The 20,337-nt window shown below is 40.3% G+C and overlaps 2 protein-coding genes across 2 annotated transcripts in view; one reads left to right on the plus strand and one right to left on the minus strand.

Moving 5' to 3' along the window:
* LOC137015216 (growth arrest-specific protein 2) overlaps window positions 1-16,704 on the minus strand; it is a 60,251-nt gene extending 43,547 nt beyond the window's left edge. Inside the window, exons 1-2 of the mRNA XM_067380016.1 lie at window positions 16,575-16,704; window positions 4,106-4,254 (exon numbers count right to left, since the gene is read on the minus strand). Coding sequence (XP_067236117.1) covers window positions 4,106-4,253 — 148 coding nt within the window. The 5' untranslated portion in view covers window position 4,254; window positions 16,575-16,704. The remainder of the gene's footprint in view (window positions 1-4,105; window positions 4,255-16,574) is intronic.
* Window positions 16,705-18,082: 1,378 nt separating this feature from the next.
* fancf (FA complementation group F) lies at window positions 18,083-19,900 on the plus strand. The gene has a single exon (XM_067380201.1). It carries the CDS (start codon window positions 18,137-18,139, stop codon window positions 19,178-19,180), a length of 1,044 nt encoding a protein of 347 aa, XP_067236302.1. The 5' UTR covers window positions 18,083-18,136; the 3' UTR covers window positions 19,181-19,900.
* Window positions 19,901-20,337: the final 437 nt, after the last annotated feature.

Raw genomic sequence — 20,337 nt, forward strand, 5'->3', positions numbered from 1 at the left:
CAGCCTGAGAGCTGCCAGAAATTCCACAGACATCCCCCTCCATCCACACACACAGAACAGAAGCCAGGACCATGACACATTTGTACCCATTCTTTTCAGTTCAGAATTTGTCTCTTGGATCAAATGGTATTCAGAATCTGATTAATGCTGGGAAATGTTGGAAAAGAAAACATGTGCAATCATGCATGTATATGCATATAAATAGATATATTAAATAAAAATCTAAACATTCATCAAATGTGTGACACATATTAAGGACAGAATAATTGTTATAGCAGCTTAAATCAAACAAAATAAATGATCCATAAGATACACAGAGTGTAGCTGGACATTCCCTGAGCAATCTATGCAAATAATGAGACATGAATTTAAACATTTACACTCCATCTTGCAGAATACTGTACAACAGCAGAATGAAGAAGGACTTAGGACATAGCCTTGTTGCATACACGTATATATTAGCAATGCCTAGGCTCAATGGAAATATGTGACTCTGCTTACATTTCTGAAAAAACAGATACATTATGCATACATTAAACTGCAGTTTCCAGCTGAAATAAACACTTGAGACAGTAAAATGGCAACAACTTTTATGATTACATTGGCAAATTATTGATAAATAAAGACTAACTATGCAAATTATGACCTCAAAACAATATTTACAATAGTGTATGATTTGTAAACTAATACATTTTGACTTTTGCATCACATAACCAGCTCCATATGTAGGTTTTTAGACACAGTAAACCTGCTCGGTAGCTCCCATGATACAGCATAGCACTTGCAGTTCGGAGCACTTGGGTCCCGTAAAACACAAGTTACAACCAGTGGCAGAACTAGGCTTGCTTGGGCTATAGTCCCGTAAGAAATTTGCATAGACACTGGCACAGCATGATTTGTTTTACGATGTATCATGCATAAACAGACGTCTATCATCATTGTGCCTTGTCTGGGCTCAAAACAAGGTTTTTATAATGCTTTGTCATGTTAAAATAAGTTTAAAAACATGTCTTGAGACCTTGCTTTCTTGTCTATTATGTTCATGTTTCTAAAAGCACAAACACATTCTGTGTGCACAGTTCATTAATTTAGCTCACAGCAGTTTTTATTTAGCCAGCCTTTCTATAGCCACTGTTGAACAGTACCTGTTCCAGCCAGTAGGTGGGACTGTCATTTGGCAGGTTTTAAAGGGATAGTTCACCCAAAAATAAAAATTTGATGTTTATTTGCTTACTCCCAGGGCATCCAAGATAAAGGTGACTTTGTTTCTTCAGTAGAACACAAATGATGATTTTTAACTCCAACCGTTGCGGTCTGTCAGCTGTATAATGCATGGCAATGGGAACTTTGTCTATAAGAGTAAAAAAAAAACATGCACAGACAAATCCAAATTAAACCCTACGGCTCGTGACAACACATTGATGTCCTAAGACATGAAACAATCTGTTTTTGCGAGAAACCGAACAGTATTTATATAATTTTTTACCTCTAATACACCACTATGTCCAACTGCCTTGAGCATCCGGTGTGTGAGGTTTGAATGCACTCTGACGCCGGAAGACACTGACGTATAAGCGCGAGAGATCACTTAAGGCATCACAGTGCGTTTTTAGACCTCACCAGCTGGATGCTCAAGGCAGTTGGACATAGTGGTGTATTAGAGGTAAAAAATTATATAAATACTGTTCGGTTTCTCGCACAAACTGATCGTTTCGTGTCTTAGGACATCAATGTGTTGTCACGAGACGCAGGGTTTAATTTGGATTTGTCTGTGCATGTTTTTTTGACTCTTATAGATGGTGTTGCCATTGACATGCATTATACGACTGACAGACTGCAACAGTTGGAGTTAAAAATTCATCATTTCATCATTTTGTATTTCGCCATCCGGGTTGGCGAAATACTATTGGGTAAATTGGCAACGTGTGGTCTTGCACAGACCAAAACAAAAACAGAAATTCCGACACGGAATGCACATTTCTAAGTAAAATAACTGGCTGTAGCAATGGTTTTCAGAGAAACGATTATGTGAACTCAGCATATTTAATAAATATCTGCAAACATATTATAGTATGCTTTATATGGTATGGTATGGTATATTTTATGCTTTAGTACAGTCAAAAACTTACATAGAGCACCTTTAAAAGAAAATATCTCCCTTTGCATTGAACTTTCAGTGTCGTAACTTTGCAGATGTTTATGCTCAAACAACAACATTACACACTAACTAAAAAAATCTCAAAGTGAAATAGTAATCAACCACCCCTTTAACACTATCCTTAGTGTGACGAGCAGGGCGGGCGAGAGCCGTGAGGGAACGGCGCGAGGCCGGTGACGCGAGTGATAATGAGCGTCACCTGCGAGGCGTGCCGGCCTCGAGTCTCTCACGGAGGAGCTCCGGAGGCATAAAAGGAGGAGCGACATCAGTGAAGGACGAGAGAGGACCAGGCCTGGACTTTATTTTATGTTTTACTATGTTTGTGCGGCATTACTTTCGTTTTGTTCATTGTTTATTTTGGAATTAAACTTTGTTTGAACGTTCGCCGGTTCCCGCCTCCTTCTTCCCACAACTATTAACCTCGTTACATTGGTGCCGAAACCCGGGAGGAAGGAGGGACATGCTGTCGAAGAGCCCTCGCTGCTGAGGGGGATCGTGGTGCTGCGGAGTTCGGGCAGCGCGGGAGTGTGTGTAGACCGCGAGAGGCTGCCCGAGGCGGTGGTGCTGGAGCCTTGTGAAAGGTGGGACGGAGACCCGGATGCCGTGCTCCTGGGACGAGGTGGGGTGGCTGCCGTCCTGGAGGGAGCGGAGGAGTCGCCGCCGTCCGCCGTGGGCCGGAGCCTGCTGCCGTCCGCCATGAAGGGGAGGAGCAGGGGACGGGGGACTCGCTGCCGGCTGCCCTCAGCCGGAGGAGCCATCGCCGGCCGCCAGGAGGCGGTCGAGGATCGGGCCGTCCACCACGCGTCCAGTGCCATCGCATGTGGCACCGCGAGGAAGAGCCTCTTGGCAGGCTGAGGACCGGGCGGCAGTGTGTCTGGGAGCCGGACCCAGCATTTTTTTTTTTTTTTCTTTCTTTTTCCTCTCTCCCCTCTCTGTCGCTCCCCTTGCTTCCGTCTCCTTTCTCTCGTCTCGTCTGTCCTTACCCCCAGGTGCTGCGGCCGCCGAGACAGGCCACGGGGGGGGGAGTAAAGCGCAGTCTCGGAGGTACCCCCCGGCCTGCGAGGGGCGTTGGGGGTATGTGACGAGCAGGGCGGGTGAGAGCCGTGAGGGAACGGCGCGAGGCCGGTGACGCGAGTGATAATGAGCGTCACCTGCGAGGCGTGCCGGCCTCGAGTCTCTCACGGAGGAGCTCCGGAGGCATAAAAAGAGGAGCGACATCAGTGAAGGACGAGAGAGGACCAGGCCTGGACTTTATTTTATGTTTTACTATGTTTGTGTGGCCGGCAGACGTCCGTGAGGGCATTACTTTCGTTTTGTTCATTGTTTATTTTGGAATTAAACTTTGTTTGAACGTTTGCCGGTTCCCGCCTCCTTCTTCCCACAACTATTAACCTCGTTACACTTAGGTTTAGGGTTGGGATTATTTTTGTTAATTTAAAATGTGATAGAGCATTAACCTTTCAACACCACTCACCACTCACTCACATGTCATTTCTGAATGTTGCCATATTCACATTTAACTGTTTTGGAGAAAATTGAACAAGCTGTTTAGCACCAGTAACATTTAATTTTTTGTGAAATATACTACAAGCACCACAATATCAGGCATATATTTTTATAACACTGGGCCTTTTTAATAAACTTTCATCTGCAATGGAGAAAAGGAATATCGCTTATAGCACCTCTTGTGGATGTGTCACTTGAAAAGTGCAGCAAAATGTACCCAGATGTTGGCTCAAATACAGATATTTATTTGCTATCCTAACTATGTATAATTATGGTTAGTTGCATTATTTGTATTTATACAGTAGCATTATCCCAGTTTTCCCTGTTGTCCATGACTCAGAACAGACCTGTGATTATTTTTGCTTGTGACTCAATGGATACTAACTGATTTGAAAGATGTGAGAAGCACTAAGACATTGGAATAATTTATAAATTACTTACCCAGCATACTGGAGAGCCAGAGCGCCAGGTCTTCCTTCATGGGCAGCAAACTGGCCTCATGTCGACTGGCCAGCCACTGACTGTACTGCTGCAGATCTGTGAGGCCCGGACCAGCCGGCTGCTGCTTGCCACTCAGAGGACTACACATGCTTCAGAAAACACAGACGGAGGCACATCTACATCAGTACAACTAAATAACATTAATTCAATCATTTGGCTCTGACAAAATCCCTCAAATGAATAATTTCACTTTCCCACAGAGCACAAACGTTGTTTTCCTCCCCTAAAGTGCCTCTGATCATTCAAGCCCTTTCTGTTGTTTCACAGTAGACTCTTATCCTCCTTACTATCCTCTCATCACAGTCCAGCTCCAGGCTCTCTTTTATTTGTCCCGTGATATCATATTCACTTGCTTTTTCCTTCTTTTAAAAAAAAAAAGACTGAACAGTCAAACACTGTGTGGATTCTCTCCAGTCCTGCCCTAGTGATTCTCTTTGACCCAAAGGCTCTTTACACAAAAAATCATGCTTTTCCCAGTGAAACCTCAGAATAAGTTACCATTGCACATTCAGTAATCTAACTAGATTACATCTTCTGAAGAAAATTTGTCTTACTGTAGATAATGTGAGTGATAACGGACTATGTAAAACTCATCGCCATGTAGGACATATCCTGAAAACTTTGACAGTATTCTCCAATTCATTGCTGAGGTGTTCTGACTGGATTCTAGGACATATCTAGGATGTTCTGGGATGTTGTCAGGGCATTAATTGGCACGGGATAAGATGTTAAGAGTGTTTGCTAGGGCATTGCAATGTGTTTTTAGAGTCTTTTAAGTGGTTGCTAGATTGTTGCTTGCTTCCCTAAATCAAAAGAGTCCACCACCAATTCTCTTTGATATTATGGTCTATATACTCTACCGTTCAAAGTGTTTGGGTTTTTAGAAAGAAACTAATGCAAGAATGCATTAAATTGCTCAAAAGTGTCAGTAAAGACATTTATAATGTTACAAAAGATTTCTATTTCAAATAAATTGTAATAATTGAACTTTATATTCATCAAAGTTAGTTGAAGGCAAAAAAATGCACCCATCCATAAAAATTTTATCCATATGACTTCAGGGGGTTAATAAAGGCCTTCTGAAGCAAATCGATGCATTTACAGTGGTGTGAAAAAGTGCTTGCGCCCTTCCTGATTTTTTATTTTTTTGCATGTTTGTCACACTTTAATGTTTTAGATCATCAAACAAATTTAAATATGAATCAAAGATAACAAATTAAGGTTTTTATTATGAAGGGAAAACAAAATCCAAACCCACATGGCCCTGTGTGAAAAAGTGCTTGCCCCCCGCTGTTAAAACATAACTGTCGTTTATAACACCTGTGTTCAGTTTCTCTAGCCACACCCAAGCCTGATTACCACACCTGTTCACAATCAAGAAATAACTTAAATAGGACCTTCCTGACACTCCAGCGAAAACATGGTGAAAACATGGAACCTTCCCTGGAGTGGCCGGCCAACCAAAATTACCCAAAGAGCGCAAAGACGACTCATCCAAGAGGTCACAAAAGACCCCACAACAACATCCAAAGAACTGCAGGCCTCAATTGCCTCAGTTAAAGTCAGTGTTCATGACTCCACCATAAGAAAGAGACTGGGCAAAAATGGCCTGCATGGCAGAGTTCCAAGACGAAAACCGCTGCTAAGCAAAAAGAACATAAAGGCTCATCTAAGTTTTGCCAGAAAACATCTTGATGATCCCCAAGACTTTTGGGAAAATACTCTGTGGACTGGCGAGACAAAAGTTGAACATTTTGGAAGGTGTGTGTCCCATTGTGGGTTGCATTGGAGCTCAGACAGGAACAGGGTCTCCAATGCAAGTTCCAGGGCAGCCAAGGTGGGCCAGGTGTCACGGGCAGCCATGGCGGGTCAGATGCCACGGGCAGCCAAGGCAGGTCAGGAGTGTCAGAAAGCCATGGAAGGTCAGGTGTCACGGGCAGCCCTGGCGGTTCAGGTGTTACGGGCAGCCATGGTGAATCTGAAATGTCAGGAAGCCACGGCAGGTTAGGTGGCTTGGGCAACCGCGGCAGGTCAGGTGGCTTGGGCAGCCACGGCAGGTCAGGTGGTTTGAGCAGCCACGGCAGGACAGAGTCCATAGATGACCCCAGCGGGTCCATTAGTGGCCATAATAAATTGCAGGTGGCGCCGGCAGGGCAAGACGCTTGGGCGCAGCAAGAAAGACCTCTGGAGTGGTCTCCGGGCCCACAGCAGGCTCTGGGAGGGCCTCCGATCCCTGAAGAACGAAAGAAGCCTTCTTCCTCCTCCTCCTCCGAGGGTGAGGCAATGGTTCACCGGGTTCTGGAGCGGACTCAATGGCTGGAACGCCCCCCTACATCCTTGAGCACCGCAGGGGCGGCCATCTTGCCCGTGGGCACTGGCAAAGCAGCCATTTTGTCCATCGCATCCAGAGGGTTGAGAGGGTTGCAACGGGTTGCAACGGACGAACTTGAGAGCATGGCAATGGACGAACTTGAGAGCGTTGCAACAGAGAAACTTCCAGAAAATCCACAAACGACCCTCGGGGACCATTGGTGAGTAAACTGCTCTTTAGTGGTTCGTTTAATCCATAAGAAAAAAAGTCAACGAGGGCACAGTCCGGCAGATCAGATAAATAAGCAACATCCAGGAACTTCTGAATATGTGCCTCGAGGGTACTGTTACCTTGACGAAGGCTGACGAGCCGCATTGCTGGGTCCATGCTGAGGCTGCAAACGCTCGTGTAAGCTGCTGACTGTTTTTTTTTTTTTTTGTGATGGTTGTTCATGAGTCTCTTGTTTGTTCTGAACAGTTAAACTGAGCTCTGTTCTTCAGAAAAATCCTCTATATCCTACAGATTCTTCGGTTTTCAAGCATTTTTGCATATTTGAAAAGATGAAACTAAAAGCATAAAAAACATTTGAAAACATAAAATATGTTTGCATTTAGTTCACAAGACAAAACAATAGCTGAATTTATTAAAATGGCCCCATTCATAAATATGTGAAACATTGGTTCTCAATACTGTGTCTGGTTGCCTGGATGATCCACGACTGCAGTTTACAGCAGTGACTGGATGATTTTGAGATCCATCTTTTCACACTGAAGACAATTGAGGGACTCAAATACCAGCAAGGTATTTCACAAAAATTTTTGAATTTGAAGATCAAGGTAAATTGTACTTAATTTTTCTTCCGGGAAACATGCAAGTATCTTCTGTTGCTTCCGAAGGGCAGTACTAAATGTAAAACAAAAATATTTAAACAAAATAAGAAAAATTGTGACATCTTCATCCTATTCAAAAGTTTTCACCCCTGACTCTTATTGCATTGTGTTTCCTTCTGGAGCATCAGTGAATGTTTGACCCTTTTTTAATAGTTGAGTTTGGGTTCCTAAATTGTCCTCAGTGTGAAAAGACAGATCTCAAAATCATTCATTTACTGCTGGAAAGGATTCAAATGTGCAAAAATGCTTGAAAACTGAAGAATCTGTAGGATATAGAGGATTTTTCTGAAGAACAGAGCTCAGTTTAACTGTTCAGAACAAACAAGAGACTCATGAACAACCATCACAAAAAAAAAAAAAAACAGTCATAGATCATCCAGAACCAAAGGTTCACATACTTTTGAATGGGGTTATTTTAATAAATTCAGCTATTGTTTTGTCCTGTGAACTAAATGCAAACATCTTTTATGTAAAATATCTTACTCAGGACAGTACTAAACAAAAAATAATATGCATTTTGTATGATCTCTCTTATTTTATTAAAATAATTCTAATTTTCACAGATTCAGCAAGGGGTTCACAAACTTTTTCTTGCCACTGTACATTAATTATTGGCATCGGAATATTGATACAGTATTATGAAATACCAGTTTAATCCCCATCCCTAGTCCATAGTACAAACAATACAGGATGAGTTACATTGTTAAATATGGTTAGTAAGTTGTCCAGTTCACTACACTAAATATGGGCAATAGTAAAAGTGATGCAAATCCCCTAATTTGTCAAGTAATTTCACTTTTTTTTTTGTATAGCGTGTTTCACAATACACATTGCTTCAAAGCAACTTTACAAAAAATCAGGATGTTATCATTTATAAAATATTCATGCCTTACAGTTGCATTTAACGGATTAGGTCTGGGTGATAATATAGTTTATATTTTGCAGCGATACAAGAAATCAAGCGGTTGAGATTTGCTATATATGCTTTTATAGCAGGTGCTGGTCATATAATTAGAATATCATCAAAAAGTTGATTTATTTCACTAATTCCATTCAAAAAGTGAAACTTTTATATTATATTCATTCATTACACACAGACTGATATATTTCATATGTTTATTTCTTTTAATTATGATGATTATAACTGACAACTAAGGAAAATCCCAAATTCAGTATCTCAGAAAATTAGAATATTGTGAAAAGGTTCAATATTGAAGACACCTGGTGCCACACTCTAATCAGCTAATTAACTCAAAACACCTGCAAAGGCCTTTAAATGGTTTTTCAGTCTAGTTCAGTAGGCTACACAATCATGGGGAAGACTGCTGACTTGACAGTTGTCCAAAAGACAATCATTGACACCGTGCACAAGGAGGGCAAGACACAAAAGGTCATTGCAAAAGAGGCTGGCTGTTCACAGAGCTCTGTGTCCAAGCATATTAATAGAGAGGCGAAGGGGAAGGAAAAGATGTGGTAGAAAAAAGTGTACAAGCAATAGGGATAACCGCACCCTGGAGAGGATTGTGAAACTGTGATGAATGGACTGCTGCTAAGTGGTCCAAAGTTATGTTCTCTGATGAAAGTAAATTTTGCATTTCCTTTGGAAATCAGGGTCCCAGAGTCTAGAGGAAGAGAGGAGAGGCACACAATCCACATTGCTTGAGGTCCAGTGTAAAGTTTCCACAGTCAGTGATGGTTTGGGGTGCCATGTCATCTGCTGGTGTTGGTCCACTGTGTTTTCTGAGGTCCAAGGTCAACGCAGCCGTACACCAGGAAGTTTTAGAGCACTTCATGCTTCCTGCTGCTGACCAACTTTATGGAGATGCAGATTTCATTTTCCAACAGGACTTGGCACCTGTACAGAGTGCCAAAGCTACCAGTACCTGGTTTAAGGACCATGGTTTCCCTGTTCTTAATTGGCCAGCAAACTCGCCTGACCTTAACCCCATAGAAAATCTATGGGGTATTGTGAAGGGAAAGATGTGATATGCCAGACCCAGCAATGCAGAAGAGCTGAAGGCCACTACCAGAGCAAACTGGGCTCTCATAACACCTGAGCAGTGCCACAGACTGATCGACTCCATGTCACGCCGCATTGCTGCAGTAATTCAGGCAAAAGGAGCCCCAACTAAGTTTTGTAGTGCTGTACATGCTCATACTTTTCATGTTCATTCTTTTCAGTTGGCCAAGATTTCTAAAAATCCTTTCTTTGTATTGTTCTTAAGTAATATTCTAATTTTCTGAGATACTGAATTTGGGATTTTGCTTGGTTGTCAGTTATAATCATCAAAATTAAAAGAAATAAACATTTGAAATATATCAATCTGTGTGTAATGAATGATAATAATGTAATGAATGTAATGAATGATAATAATGTGTAATGAACTTGTATACAAGTTTCACTTTTTGAATGGAATTAGTGAAATAAATCAACTTTTTGATGATATTCTAATTATATGACCAGCCCAGCATCTGCACAAGTATACTGTATGTGGATATATTTGGATATACTTAAATACATATGCTTTACATATAGTATGTATCTGGGTAAAGTTGAAAATAAATGTACTTATAGTCATTGTACAATTTGTTATTAATTAATAATTTGTTAATTAATTTGGGTTATTAATTCATAATGTGGTGATGTTGTGAGGTTTTGTTAAATTTTAATTTATTGATGACAAATTTGTCTCTTGTCAAGCTCTGTTGTTAACTGCTCTGTTGGTTACCGGATCATTTTCTTGTTTGTCTAAGGCAGTTATATTTCCCTGTAACAACCTGCGTCTATTTGCAGAAGAATGTGAACCAATCCAGTTTAATATGTATCAGTGATCTACACAAACACAGATGAAGGCAGTGCATTGTTTTTTAATTCTAGCGAATCCTGCTGATCAGACGAGTTAATCTGGTTCTGCCTCTCAGCAAAGCTTGTTACTTCATATAATTTTTGTTTGAGGGTTTGTTTCTCTTTTTTTTTTTTTTTTTTTTTTTTAAGAATACATTAAATGCAGTGGCAGTGGTTTGGTTAATTATGCCCACAGAAATGTGCACGATAATGCGTGATGCCATCCAGCATTTCGAGGGATTTCCCCTTAGTCATAATACACTGCATCTTATGTGAATTCCAGAGGCACAAGAGAAAGGTTATGAGTTCTGAGAAGTGTAAATATTTTCAGTGATGCAGAACGGGACCTCTTCCTAAGTTTTGCTCTCCTGTATCCCACTAAGTAACCTGGGAATGAGAACTTGGGTCCAACAATCGTCACATTGTTGTGGTGGGCTCTGAATGGCTGGCAGTCGAATGCGAATTGAAAGTCAATCTGTATATTTTTCTTGTTTCACAAAATAGCACACCAGAGTTCACTTTACCTGCCAAACGTCTATCAGATAAACCCAAATCTCCTCTTTTCTTTTCTTTCTGAAAGAGCTCCTGTGCTGGAAAAGGTTGAGAGAAAAAGAAACCAGAGGGAAAAAAGAGGTGTTACTGGCACTCTAAAGAATAAAAGAGAGGACACACTGTCCCATATGGACAAAAGCAAGATGCCTTTTGAGACATGAACAGTAGTCTACTAATAATATCAGTGCTGTCTGGCTTTATTTCCCAGACTGATCATCATTGCTTGAATGAGAAAGCTGATATGAGAGAATCTGAGATTGACCTTATTATTAGTAGTGCCTGCATAACTATTACTTTTCAAAATGATCAGATCTGGCAGAGGATAAAACATATAGAGAGCAGTAGCTTTCCTTTCTGCTCTGATAGACGCTAGACCACAGCAAATGTAGTGAGTGAGTGTTAGAAATCAGGAATGGTGATAGAACGTTGTGCTTGGAACGTTTTTTATCTTGAAACTAAACTTGGGTCTTCAGCCTACAAAGTTGAAATCCCATCTGGCTAGCGAAGTTGGCGGTCTTTAGTGGCTGTTCGAACACATTCAACCACATGAGCGTCTACATTACGAAAGCAATCCGGTCAAATGCATTTCAACTACCTCTGGAAGTGGTCGAAAGTGAACAAGCCCAAAGTGTTTTAGACCCCGTTTACACCTGTATTTAGCTCCGTCCACTTGTGATCCAGTCGACCAAAATGCATCTTAATACCAGGTGTAAACAGAACCTGAAGGTGATGAAACACGGGGCAACTTTTTGAGCAATGTCGCTTGGCACTTTCCCATTGAGAATTAGCAACAAATTTTTATTTGGCTACTTTAGATCGGTCGTGGGCAATTTTTTGAGATCCTCCAATCAGATTGCTAGCAGCTGATCACGTGACCAGCTTGGCGATTTCAGAAAAAATGCAATTGACTCTGGTTTGAATCCACCTTTTGCCAAACTTTTCCTATCACAAATCAGATCGGAAAAGCATTTATATTTAATAAAAACAAAGACAATATTTGAAAAGTTGAAATAAAGTGCCTAACTTCCGCACTCTGCTTGCCTCATTTGATCTCAAGCGAGTGTCTACTTCAGCTACCCACAAATCACGTAACCAATTGGACCTCATCTACACACACTGTTGCTCAACCGACAATACACTGGTTACTCCACTACACACCTCAGACCATTTCCTCATCACTTTTAATCTCAACCTGACCCCTAACTCTATACACACTCCACCACGTTACTTTTCGGCGAAACCTACGCTCACTCTCACCATCCCACCTATCCTCTTTGGTCTCATCCACACTTCCTCCCCCTAATCAGTTCTCATCACTTGACACTAACAATGCTACTGACACTCTTTGCACCACTCTAACATCTTACTTAGATGACTTCTGCCCCCTTTCATCCAGACCAGCCCGTGCCACCCCTTCTGCCCCCTGGCTATCCGATGCTCTCCGTGAGCATCGGTCTAGACTCAGGGCTGCAGAGAGGAAGTGGCGCAAATCTAAAGATCCTACTGAGCTTAGTTTATATCAGTCACTCCTTTCTTCTTTCTCTACAAATGTCTCCAATGCTAAAACCACATACTATCACAATAAAATTCTACTGATTCCCGCACACTTTTCAAAACCTTCTCTTCTTTGCCCTCCTCCCCTCCCTCCCACATCAGCTCTCACAGCTGATGATTTTGCCACATTTTTCACACATAAAATAACAAACATCAGCGGCCAATTCTCCACACCACACACTGACAATAACATCTTAACGGAAAACACACAAATTCTCCCCTCCTTCTCCATGCTCTCTGAGGCCGACGTTTCCAAACTCATCCTTTCCAATCACCCTACTACCTGTCCACTAGACCCTGTCCCCACTCATCTTCTTCAGGCCATCTCCTCCTCAATTGTACCTGCACTCACTCACATTATCAATTCTTCCCTTCACACTGGAACATTTCCCACAGCTTTTAAACAGGTTAGGATTACCCCACTGCTTAAAAATCCAACTCTGAATCCAGGACTTTCAGAAAACTATAGACCAGTATCCCTTCTTCCTTTCATTGCAAAGTTATTTGAGAGAGTTGTGTTCAACCAACTGTCTACTTATCTCACACAGAACAACCTCCTTAACAACCACCAGTCTGGCTTCAAGAGTGGCCAGTTACTGAAGCCCTGAGACTGGCACGAGCAACTTCAAAATAATCAGTACTTATCTTGCTGGATCTGTCTGCTGCTTTTGACACAGTTAACCACCAGATCCTCCTGTCAACACTCATTTTAAAGGAATCGCACTCCAGTGGTCTCAAGTCTTACCTCTCAGGTAGGTCCTTCAGGGTATCTTGGAGAGGTGAGGTGTCCAATTCACATCATCTTTCTACTACTGGGGTACCTCAGGGCTCCGTGCTTGGACCATTTCTCTTCTCCATCTACATGTCATCACTAGGTTCTGTCATTCAGGAACATGGTTTTTCCTATCACTGTTATGCTGATGACACACAACTCTACCTCTCATTCCAACCAGATGATCCGATGGTTGCTGGCCACATTGCAGCCTGTCTGCCAGCCAGTCTGACAGCCATTTCTGTCTGGATGAAGGACCACCACCTTCAATTCAACCTTGCAAAAACGGAACTGCTTGTGGTCAGTGCCAACCCAACACTACAGCAACACTTCATCACCTTTCAATTCAACTTGGGTCGTCAACCATTACTCCTTCCAGGACAGCCAGGAACCTTGGAGTGGTGATGGATGATTATTTAAGCTTCACAGATCATATCGCTACAACGGCCCGGCCCTGCAGATTTGCCTTGTACAACATTAGGAAGATTAGATCCTTCCTATCGGTGCATTCCACACAAATTCTTGTCCAAGCTCTTGTTCTATCCAGACTGGACTATTGTAATGCTCTCTTGGCTGGCCTTCCAGCATGCACTGTCAAGCCTCTACAACTGATCCAGAATGCTGCAGCAAGACTGGTCTTTAACGAACTGAAGAGAGCGCATGTCACACCTCTCTTCATCAGTTTGCATTGGCTGCCAATAGCTGCTCACATCCAATTCAAGGCTCTGATGTTTGCCTACAGAACAACCACTGGCTCTGCACCATTGTACCTAAACTCACTACTTCAGACTTATGCGCTCTCCAGAAGCTTACAAGTAAACGGCGCCTTGTGGTGCCATCCTAAAGGGGCACAAAATCACTCTCACGGACCTTATCTGGGTCTGTTCCTGGCTGGTGGAATGACCTGCCACGCTCTATCCGAGCATTTTCAAAAAACTGCTAAAGACATATCTTTTTCGTCAACACTTGACCCAGTAATAGTAGCACTTACTTTTTATTTATCTTTCTTTTCTTCGATTTCTACTCTTTTTCCATCTATTTGTGTATTTAAAAAAAAAAAACCCTTGCTACGAGCACTTTGCTGATTAAACTGTGACTTGACATATCACTTACATACTGTTGTACTCATGTTGATTTGATTGCCTCTACTATTCTCATTTGTAAGTTGCTTTGGAGAAAAGCGTCTGCTAAATGTAAATGTAACAAGTGTTTATAATAAAGTATTTATTGTGTTGGCAATAGATCTGCTCCTCTCTGATTAGTTGCCCTAATTAGTTGCCCCGTGTCTCACCAGGTTGCCCGTTGATGGCAACATTGCCCAGCAACATTGCTTAAAAAGTTGCCCCTGTGTATCATCACTTTTAAACTAAAGGAGGAAGCCAAGTGATAAATAGAGACCCAATTTCTTAGGGGCTGTTTACATGACACTGTTTTCAACTAAAAATGGAAAACTTTTTATGCATCATACCATCCATTTACACAACAACAACGTTTGGTGGCCTGAAAACAAACGTTTAAAAACGACACCGTTGTCATCTCCGTGTAAACTGCAAAAACACAAATGTGTGAAAACGGTGACAGCACGCACATGCATATTATGTGTTTAGTCTAGAAAGAATATTAAAGTGCAGTATAAAAATAAGGTTTGTAGTACATTGTTATGTAAATGTTCACTCAGGCTTAGGTATTTTGACATAATCGGTAAGCAACCTCCCAGATTAGAACATATGAAAATCACTCAGAACACAGTTTAGCAACCACACACACACAGTATATATATATATATATATATATAGAGAGAGAGAGAGAGAGAGAGAGAGAGAGAGAGAGAGAGAGAGAGAGAGAGAGAGAGAGAGAGTGTGTCAAAGGTTTCTGTTTACAATGTGTTTTTTCAGCGTTGAGCACTGTAGCCAATCACAGACATGTTTGTTGAGCATGTGAACACAATGGCAAAGATGTGTTTAAATTAAGCCAGAGTTTGTTCAGTGTGAGCTCTGCATGCTCGTGAATCTATAGCCACTGAAACACCATATATATAATGATAAGGCATGGTTAGTTTAAGTTGAAATGTCGTGGTGTGACACCTTAAAAACGTAATATTTATTAATTAATAAGTAACTGACACTTTTACCTTAAAAAATATAATTAGACATATGAGAGATTTTTCCTTTTCTTTTTAACAATCTCTCTTATTTGCCACTGACCATTAAACAGCATTATAGCGTCAGGTTTTGTATGAACAAGTACCACACAGATCTTCAGAAAAGTGACTCTTAATTTGCTGACATTAGATATTCACACAACTGCATGATCACCACCTTGAAACAGATGCTCGGCAAACATAAGCCCGCACAGTTCACAGATGGAGACGACATTTACAGTACGTTCATCGCCACACATATAAACATACATATTGGGCACATATGGTTGAAACCAAAGGTCAGTGTATACAGTGTGACAGACAAACCTTTAGCTGGGACTATTATATTGAACAACATAATGTTCTTTCAGTCAACATTTTTCTAGCAAACAGATGAGTTTAAATTGAAGATGCAACAGTGGAGTGATATAAAGGCAATATGTGTCTCCCATAGATTGGGTGAATTTCCATCCGTAAACCATACGCTGACCTTGACTAATGAAGAAATATAAGTGATAATACTCCAGCTGGCATATCTGATTCTATTGCAGTTATTTGAGCTTCAGTGCTGTGTCATGTTCATCAAGCACAAAACACACATTGTACTCTGTCCTTAAAGGACTGTGAAGGGTAAATCACACACACTTACAAATACACAGAGCTTTTTATGTCTCCATGCAGTGATCATATTATCACATTTTCTAAATTCAACCTAAATTTTTGCCTTTTGCATGCAAGTTAAGTTTAAAGTCTATTTCATTTCCCAGTTTGGTTATTCATTCTAGTTGTCTGCACAGTCCCATTACTTAATGCTTGATGTATCAGACTGGCTTTAATTATATTTACATGCTTTTACACACTTTAACTGTTAGTTTTAAATGCACAATAACCCATTTAACTGAGGCTGCTCATTTATGAGAGAAAAACTCAAATACCTTCTGCAGTCTAATAGCAAAAAAAAACTGAGGAGAAAAACTGTTATTTTCTGTTTTCAAGTGGGCATGCTTGACATTTTATGACTGTAGTAATATTTCAAAGCTGCTGGTGCTTTCATGAGCTATTTTTAACACTTAAAGAGTAACCACAAAAACAGAGTACAATGTGTAGACATCTGAAGTCTAGATGCATTCCTCCAAAAAACATGCTGAAGGAACTTTGTTTTTGTTTACGTTTTATTTGTTAAGAATATTTTTTTACAGTACAATATGTAATTCTATCTATCTATCTATCTATCTATCTATCTATCTATCTATCTATCTATCTATCTATCTATCTATCTATCTATGTATATATATATATATCCTCTAAAAGAAACATTTCTCTTTCTCGAAAAACATCCACTCACCCTCCAGAATGCACTGCCTGCAGTCGGTTCTTCAACAGTCGACTCTCGCTTCCAATGAATTCATGCTTTTCTCAAGCACAGGGTCCTCAGACTGTTTACCATGACACGGAGCCTCAAAGAGCCGACAGTCATTGCGGGTCTCAGTTCAAAGTGCGCTCATCTCACCGCCTCCCTGAGAGACGCGACGCAACGCGTCTTTCTTTATCAGCGCCACTGTGAATCACGGAGCTACACGAGAGAGCATAAAACGAGCCACAGAAGAGAAAAAAGTTAACTAACCGGAGAAATACAACACAAAACTCAAAAAACAAATAATATATAGGCCTATTTATAATATACAAAACAATGCAACATTTAAAATAAAATAGGCTACCATTTTTTTATAAATATATCTACGTTTCAACATGCGTTGGAACAATTTTCTGCTATAGATCGTTTTGCGTCAAAAAAAAAAAAAAAAAAAAATATATATATATATATATTACATATAATTTCAAACTAAACTTAAGTTGTTTGAATGATTGAGTTAAAGGATTAGTTCCCTTTCAAATTAAAATTTCCTGATAATTTACTCACCCCTATGTCATCCAAGATGTTCATGTCTTTCTTTCTTCAGTTGAAAAGAAATTAAGGTTTTCGATGAAAACATTCCAGGATTTTTCTACATATAACGTTAGTGGACTTCAGTGGAGCCCAAACGGGTAAAGGTCAAAATTACAGTTACAGTGCAGCTTCAAAGGGCTTCAAACGTTACCAGACAAGGAATAAGGGTTTTATTTAGCGAAACGATCTGTCATTTTCTAAAAAATTATATATGTTTTAACCACAAATGCTCATCTTGAACTAGCTCTCTTCTTCTTCTCTATTAGAATTCCTGCAGTGTATATACTGCTAAGTGTATTACTGCCCTCCACAGGTCAAATTTTGAACTAAATTGTAATTTACAATATGCTTGTGCAAGTTTATAACAATTAGTTTAAACTTTAACCTGTGGAGGGCAGTAATACACTTAGCAGTGTCTACACTCCAGTAATTCTAATAGAGAAGAAGCAGAGAGCTATGGTTATGGTTATTTTATTTAACCATTTATGGTTAAAACGTATAAAATTTTTATTTTTATTTTAGAAAATGAGCGATGGTTTCTCTAGATAAGACCCTTATTTCTCATCTGGGATCATGTAGAATGATTTGAAGCTGAACTGAAACTGTAATTTTGACCTTCAACCATTTGGGCTCCAGTGAAGTCCACTGTAAGGAGAAAAATCCTGGAATGTTTTCATCAAAAACCTTTTTGAAAAAAAAAAAATATTTTCAACTGAAGGAAGAAAGACATGAACATCTTGGATGACACGGGGGTGGGTACATTATCAGGAAAATTTAATTTGAAAGTGAACTAATCCTTTAACATCAAATTTGCAACTTTTATTTTGAAAAAATATCACGGAAGTTCAAGTACCGCGAAAAAAAAAGTGACGTCGTGTGCGTCCTCCACCAGTAGGGAATCGAGAAGGAAGCACGCTGGCTGAATTAGAAGTTCATTCCGTGCGCGTGTTGACTTGTTTATGTGCAGTAAATGCCAGAAGAACAGTGAAGGGAGTTTCATGGAGGCTTTGCTGAGGCACCTGAAGAACATACTGGAGTTACTGGCCGTGTCTCAGACAGACCGCGCGCGTGAATGGGACCATCACACCGTACAGCGGGCGTTTCAGTGGGCTGAGTACTGCGAGCAGCTCCACTCCCGCTTTCAGTCAAACCCTATGGTTCGATCCGCACTGGAGTCCGGTCTGAATGACACCAACCAGCGCCTGCAGGACACTCTCCCCTCGTACTCCCCAGTCATGTTCTCTGACCTGGCTCAGTGTCAGCACAAACTGCTCGTTCATTTACTCAGAAACCCTTACGCGCCGAACTCCGTTATACAAATGCTTTGTCCAGATCCCAAAACTGAATTCCAGATTGATCAAAGCAGCTTCATCACATGCAGATCTGCGTTTAATCTGCTATGCTGCACGTTTGACAGGAATACACATGCTGGGATACAGGCTGAAGCAGAAGTGAGGGGAAAACTGCTCGGGAAACTCTTAAACTCTTTATTAACTCGTTCTGACAATGACGAGTATGCGAGAACAGTGCTGAATTCCATCCTTCGTGACAGCGCGGGAAAAATCGAAAGCCTTTATGACATCATAGCAGCCGCGCTCCTCTCCAGTAATGACGAACCGAACGCCGTCACTCATAACTTTATCCTCGCCTGGCTTCAAGATCACGATGGATGTTTGAGTAAACTGTGCCAAACGCTGTCCCCCGGGGTTTGTACTGTCCTCTCCCGACAGTCTCCAGAGTTTAAACAGGCATATTGGGGTGTTTTGAAACACTGGGCGTCCTGTTTGGAGTATGTCGTCTTGGAGAGCGTTTGGGCGCCGACGTCAGACGCGTCAGTGACGTTTAATGTACTGGCTGATCGATTCAAAGATTTATTAAATTCAGGACCACCATTAAAAGAGGACACTGAGACTGAGCTTAAAGCGCTCAAACTGGAAGGTGGGGACTTTAATGTAAAGGGCATTAATATATGGACAGATCTAATCATTCAACTGAAGCTGTAATTGCATCAGATTGGAAGTTAATTCAATATTATTAACATTTTATGTTAATTAAACTAATGATAAATGTGTTCTATTTAGGGTTAGAAGTGTGTGCATTTCCCCCCATACGTTTTATAATTATTAATAGTCTATATTTGACATGTTTTTATATTTAGACTTTTATTTATTTATTTTGTCATTACTAAGAGCCAGCATTTTTTGATAGCTTTCCTTTTCATGTATTTTTCTTGGAATTAGGAACAAAAAATGTTTGCCTTTTTCGTAATTTATTATATTTTTATTTTATGTATTGTAATCATTTCAGGTATTGTTATTTTTATTATACTATTGTTGTTATTTTATAAGAGCCATCATAATATTGATTAATTTCGTTTCTCCATACATTTTGTCGTTTTTCATAATTTACATTTTTTAAACGCGATTTTTGTCCCTCGTTGAGAAAAATATACAGAGAAAGAAACTTTTTACCTTGTTCTCATGAAGCCTCAGGCTCCCAGCAGACAGGGGGCGACAGCGCTCTTTACACCATCATCCGTGCGCTCTATTTAAGAGCTGCGTTCTTAGTGGTGTTTTATTTACAGCTGAATAAATAAAGCTCTTAAACTGTATTTTTTAAGACATGTTTGAGGTTTTAAATAAATTTATTGTATTAGATCATTTTATGCCTCATTAAATTCCTCTTACGATGGATAAGACAGAAACACAACGTTTAACCCCTAAACTATCAGGCTAAAAAGGCTTTTTGTAAGCAAAATATAATTTATATATATATATATATATATATATATATATATATATATATATATATATATATATATATATATATATATATATATATATATTTGAAATTTACTAGTCAAAAAGTGTAAAAATACAAAACAGCAGTTTTTCATGTCAGTATGCTGTAGGTATGATTTGCAATTCTGTTTTTTTTTTTTTTTTTTTGTCATTGCATAATTAATAAATACACATCACTCCTTCATTAAAGAGAAATGGTGCCGGGCTGCACCGAATAGGCTGTGTGACAGATGGTGGCATCACTGTCACCTTGGCAACCATTGGCATTAAGCACAGGATTCCTTTTGAAATAAAAGGAAGAGGCCAGGCAGCAAACGCGTGCGCCTTTTAAATTGGTCCCTGGGGATACACGGACGCGT

Source organism: Chanodichthys erythropterus, chromosome 24 (assembly GCF_024489055.1).
Source record: "Chanodichthys erythropterus isolate Z2021 chromosome 24, ASM2448905v1, whole genome shotgun sequence".
Lineage (NCBI taxonomy): Eukaryota > Metazoa > Chordata > Actinopteri > Cypriniformes > Xenocyprididae > Chanodichthys > Chanodichthys erythropterus.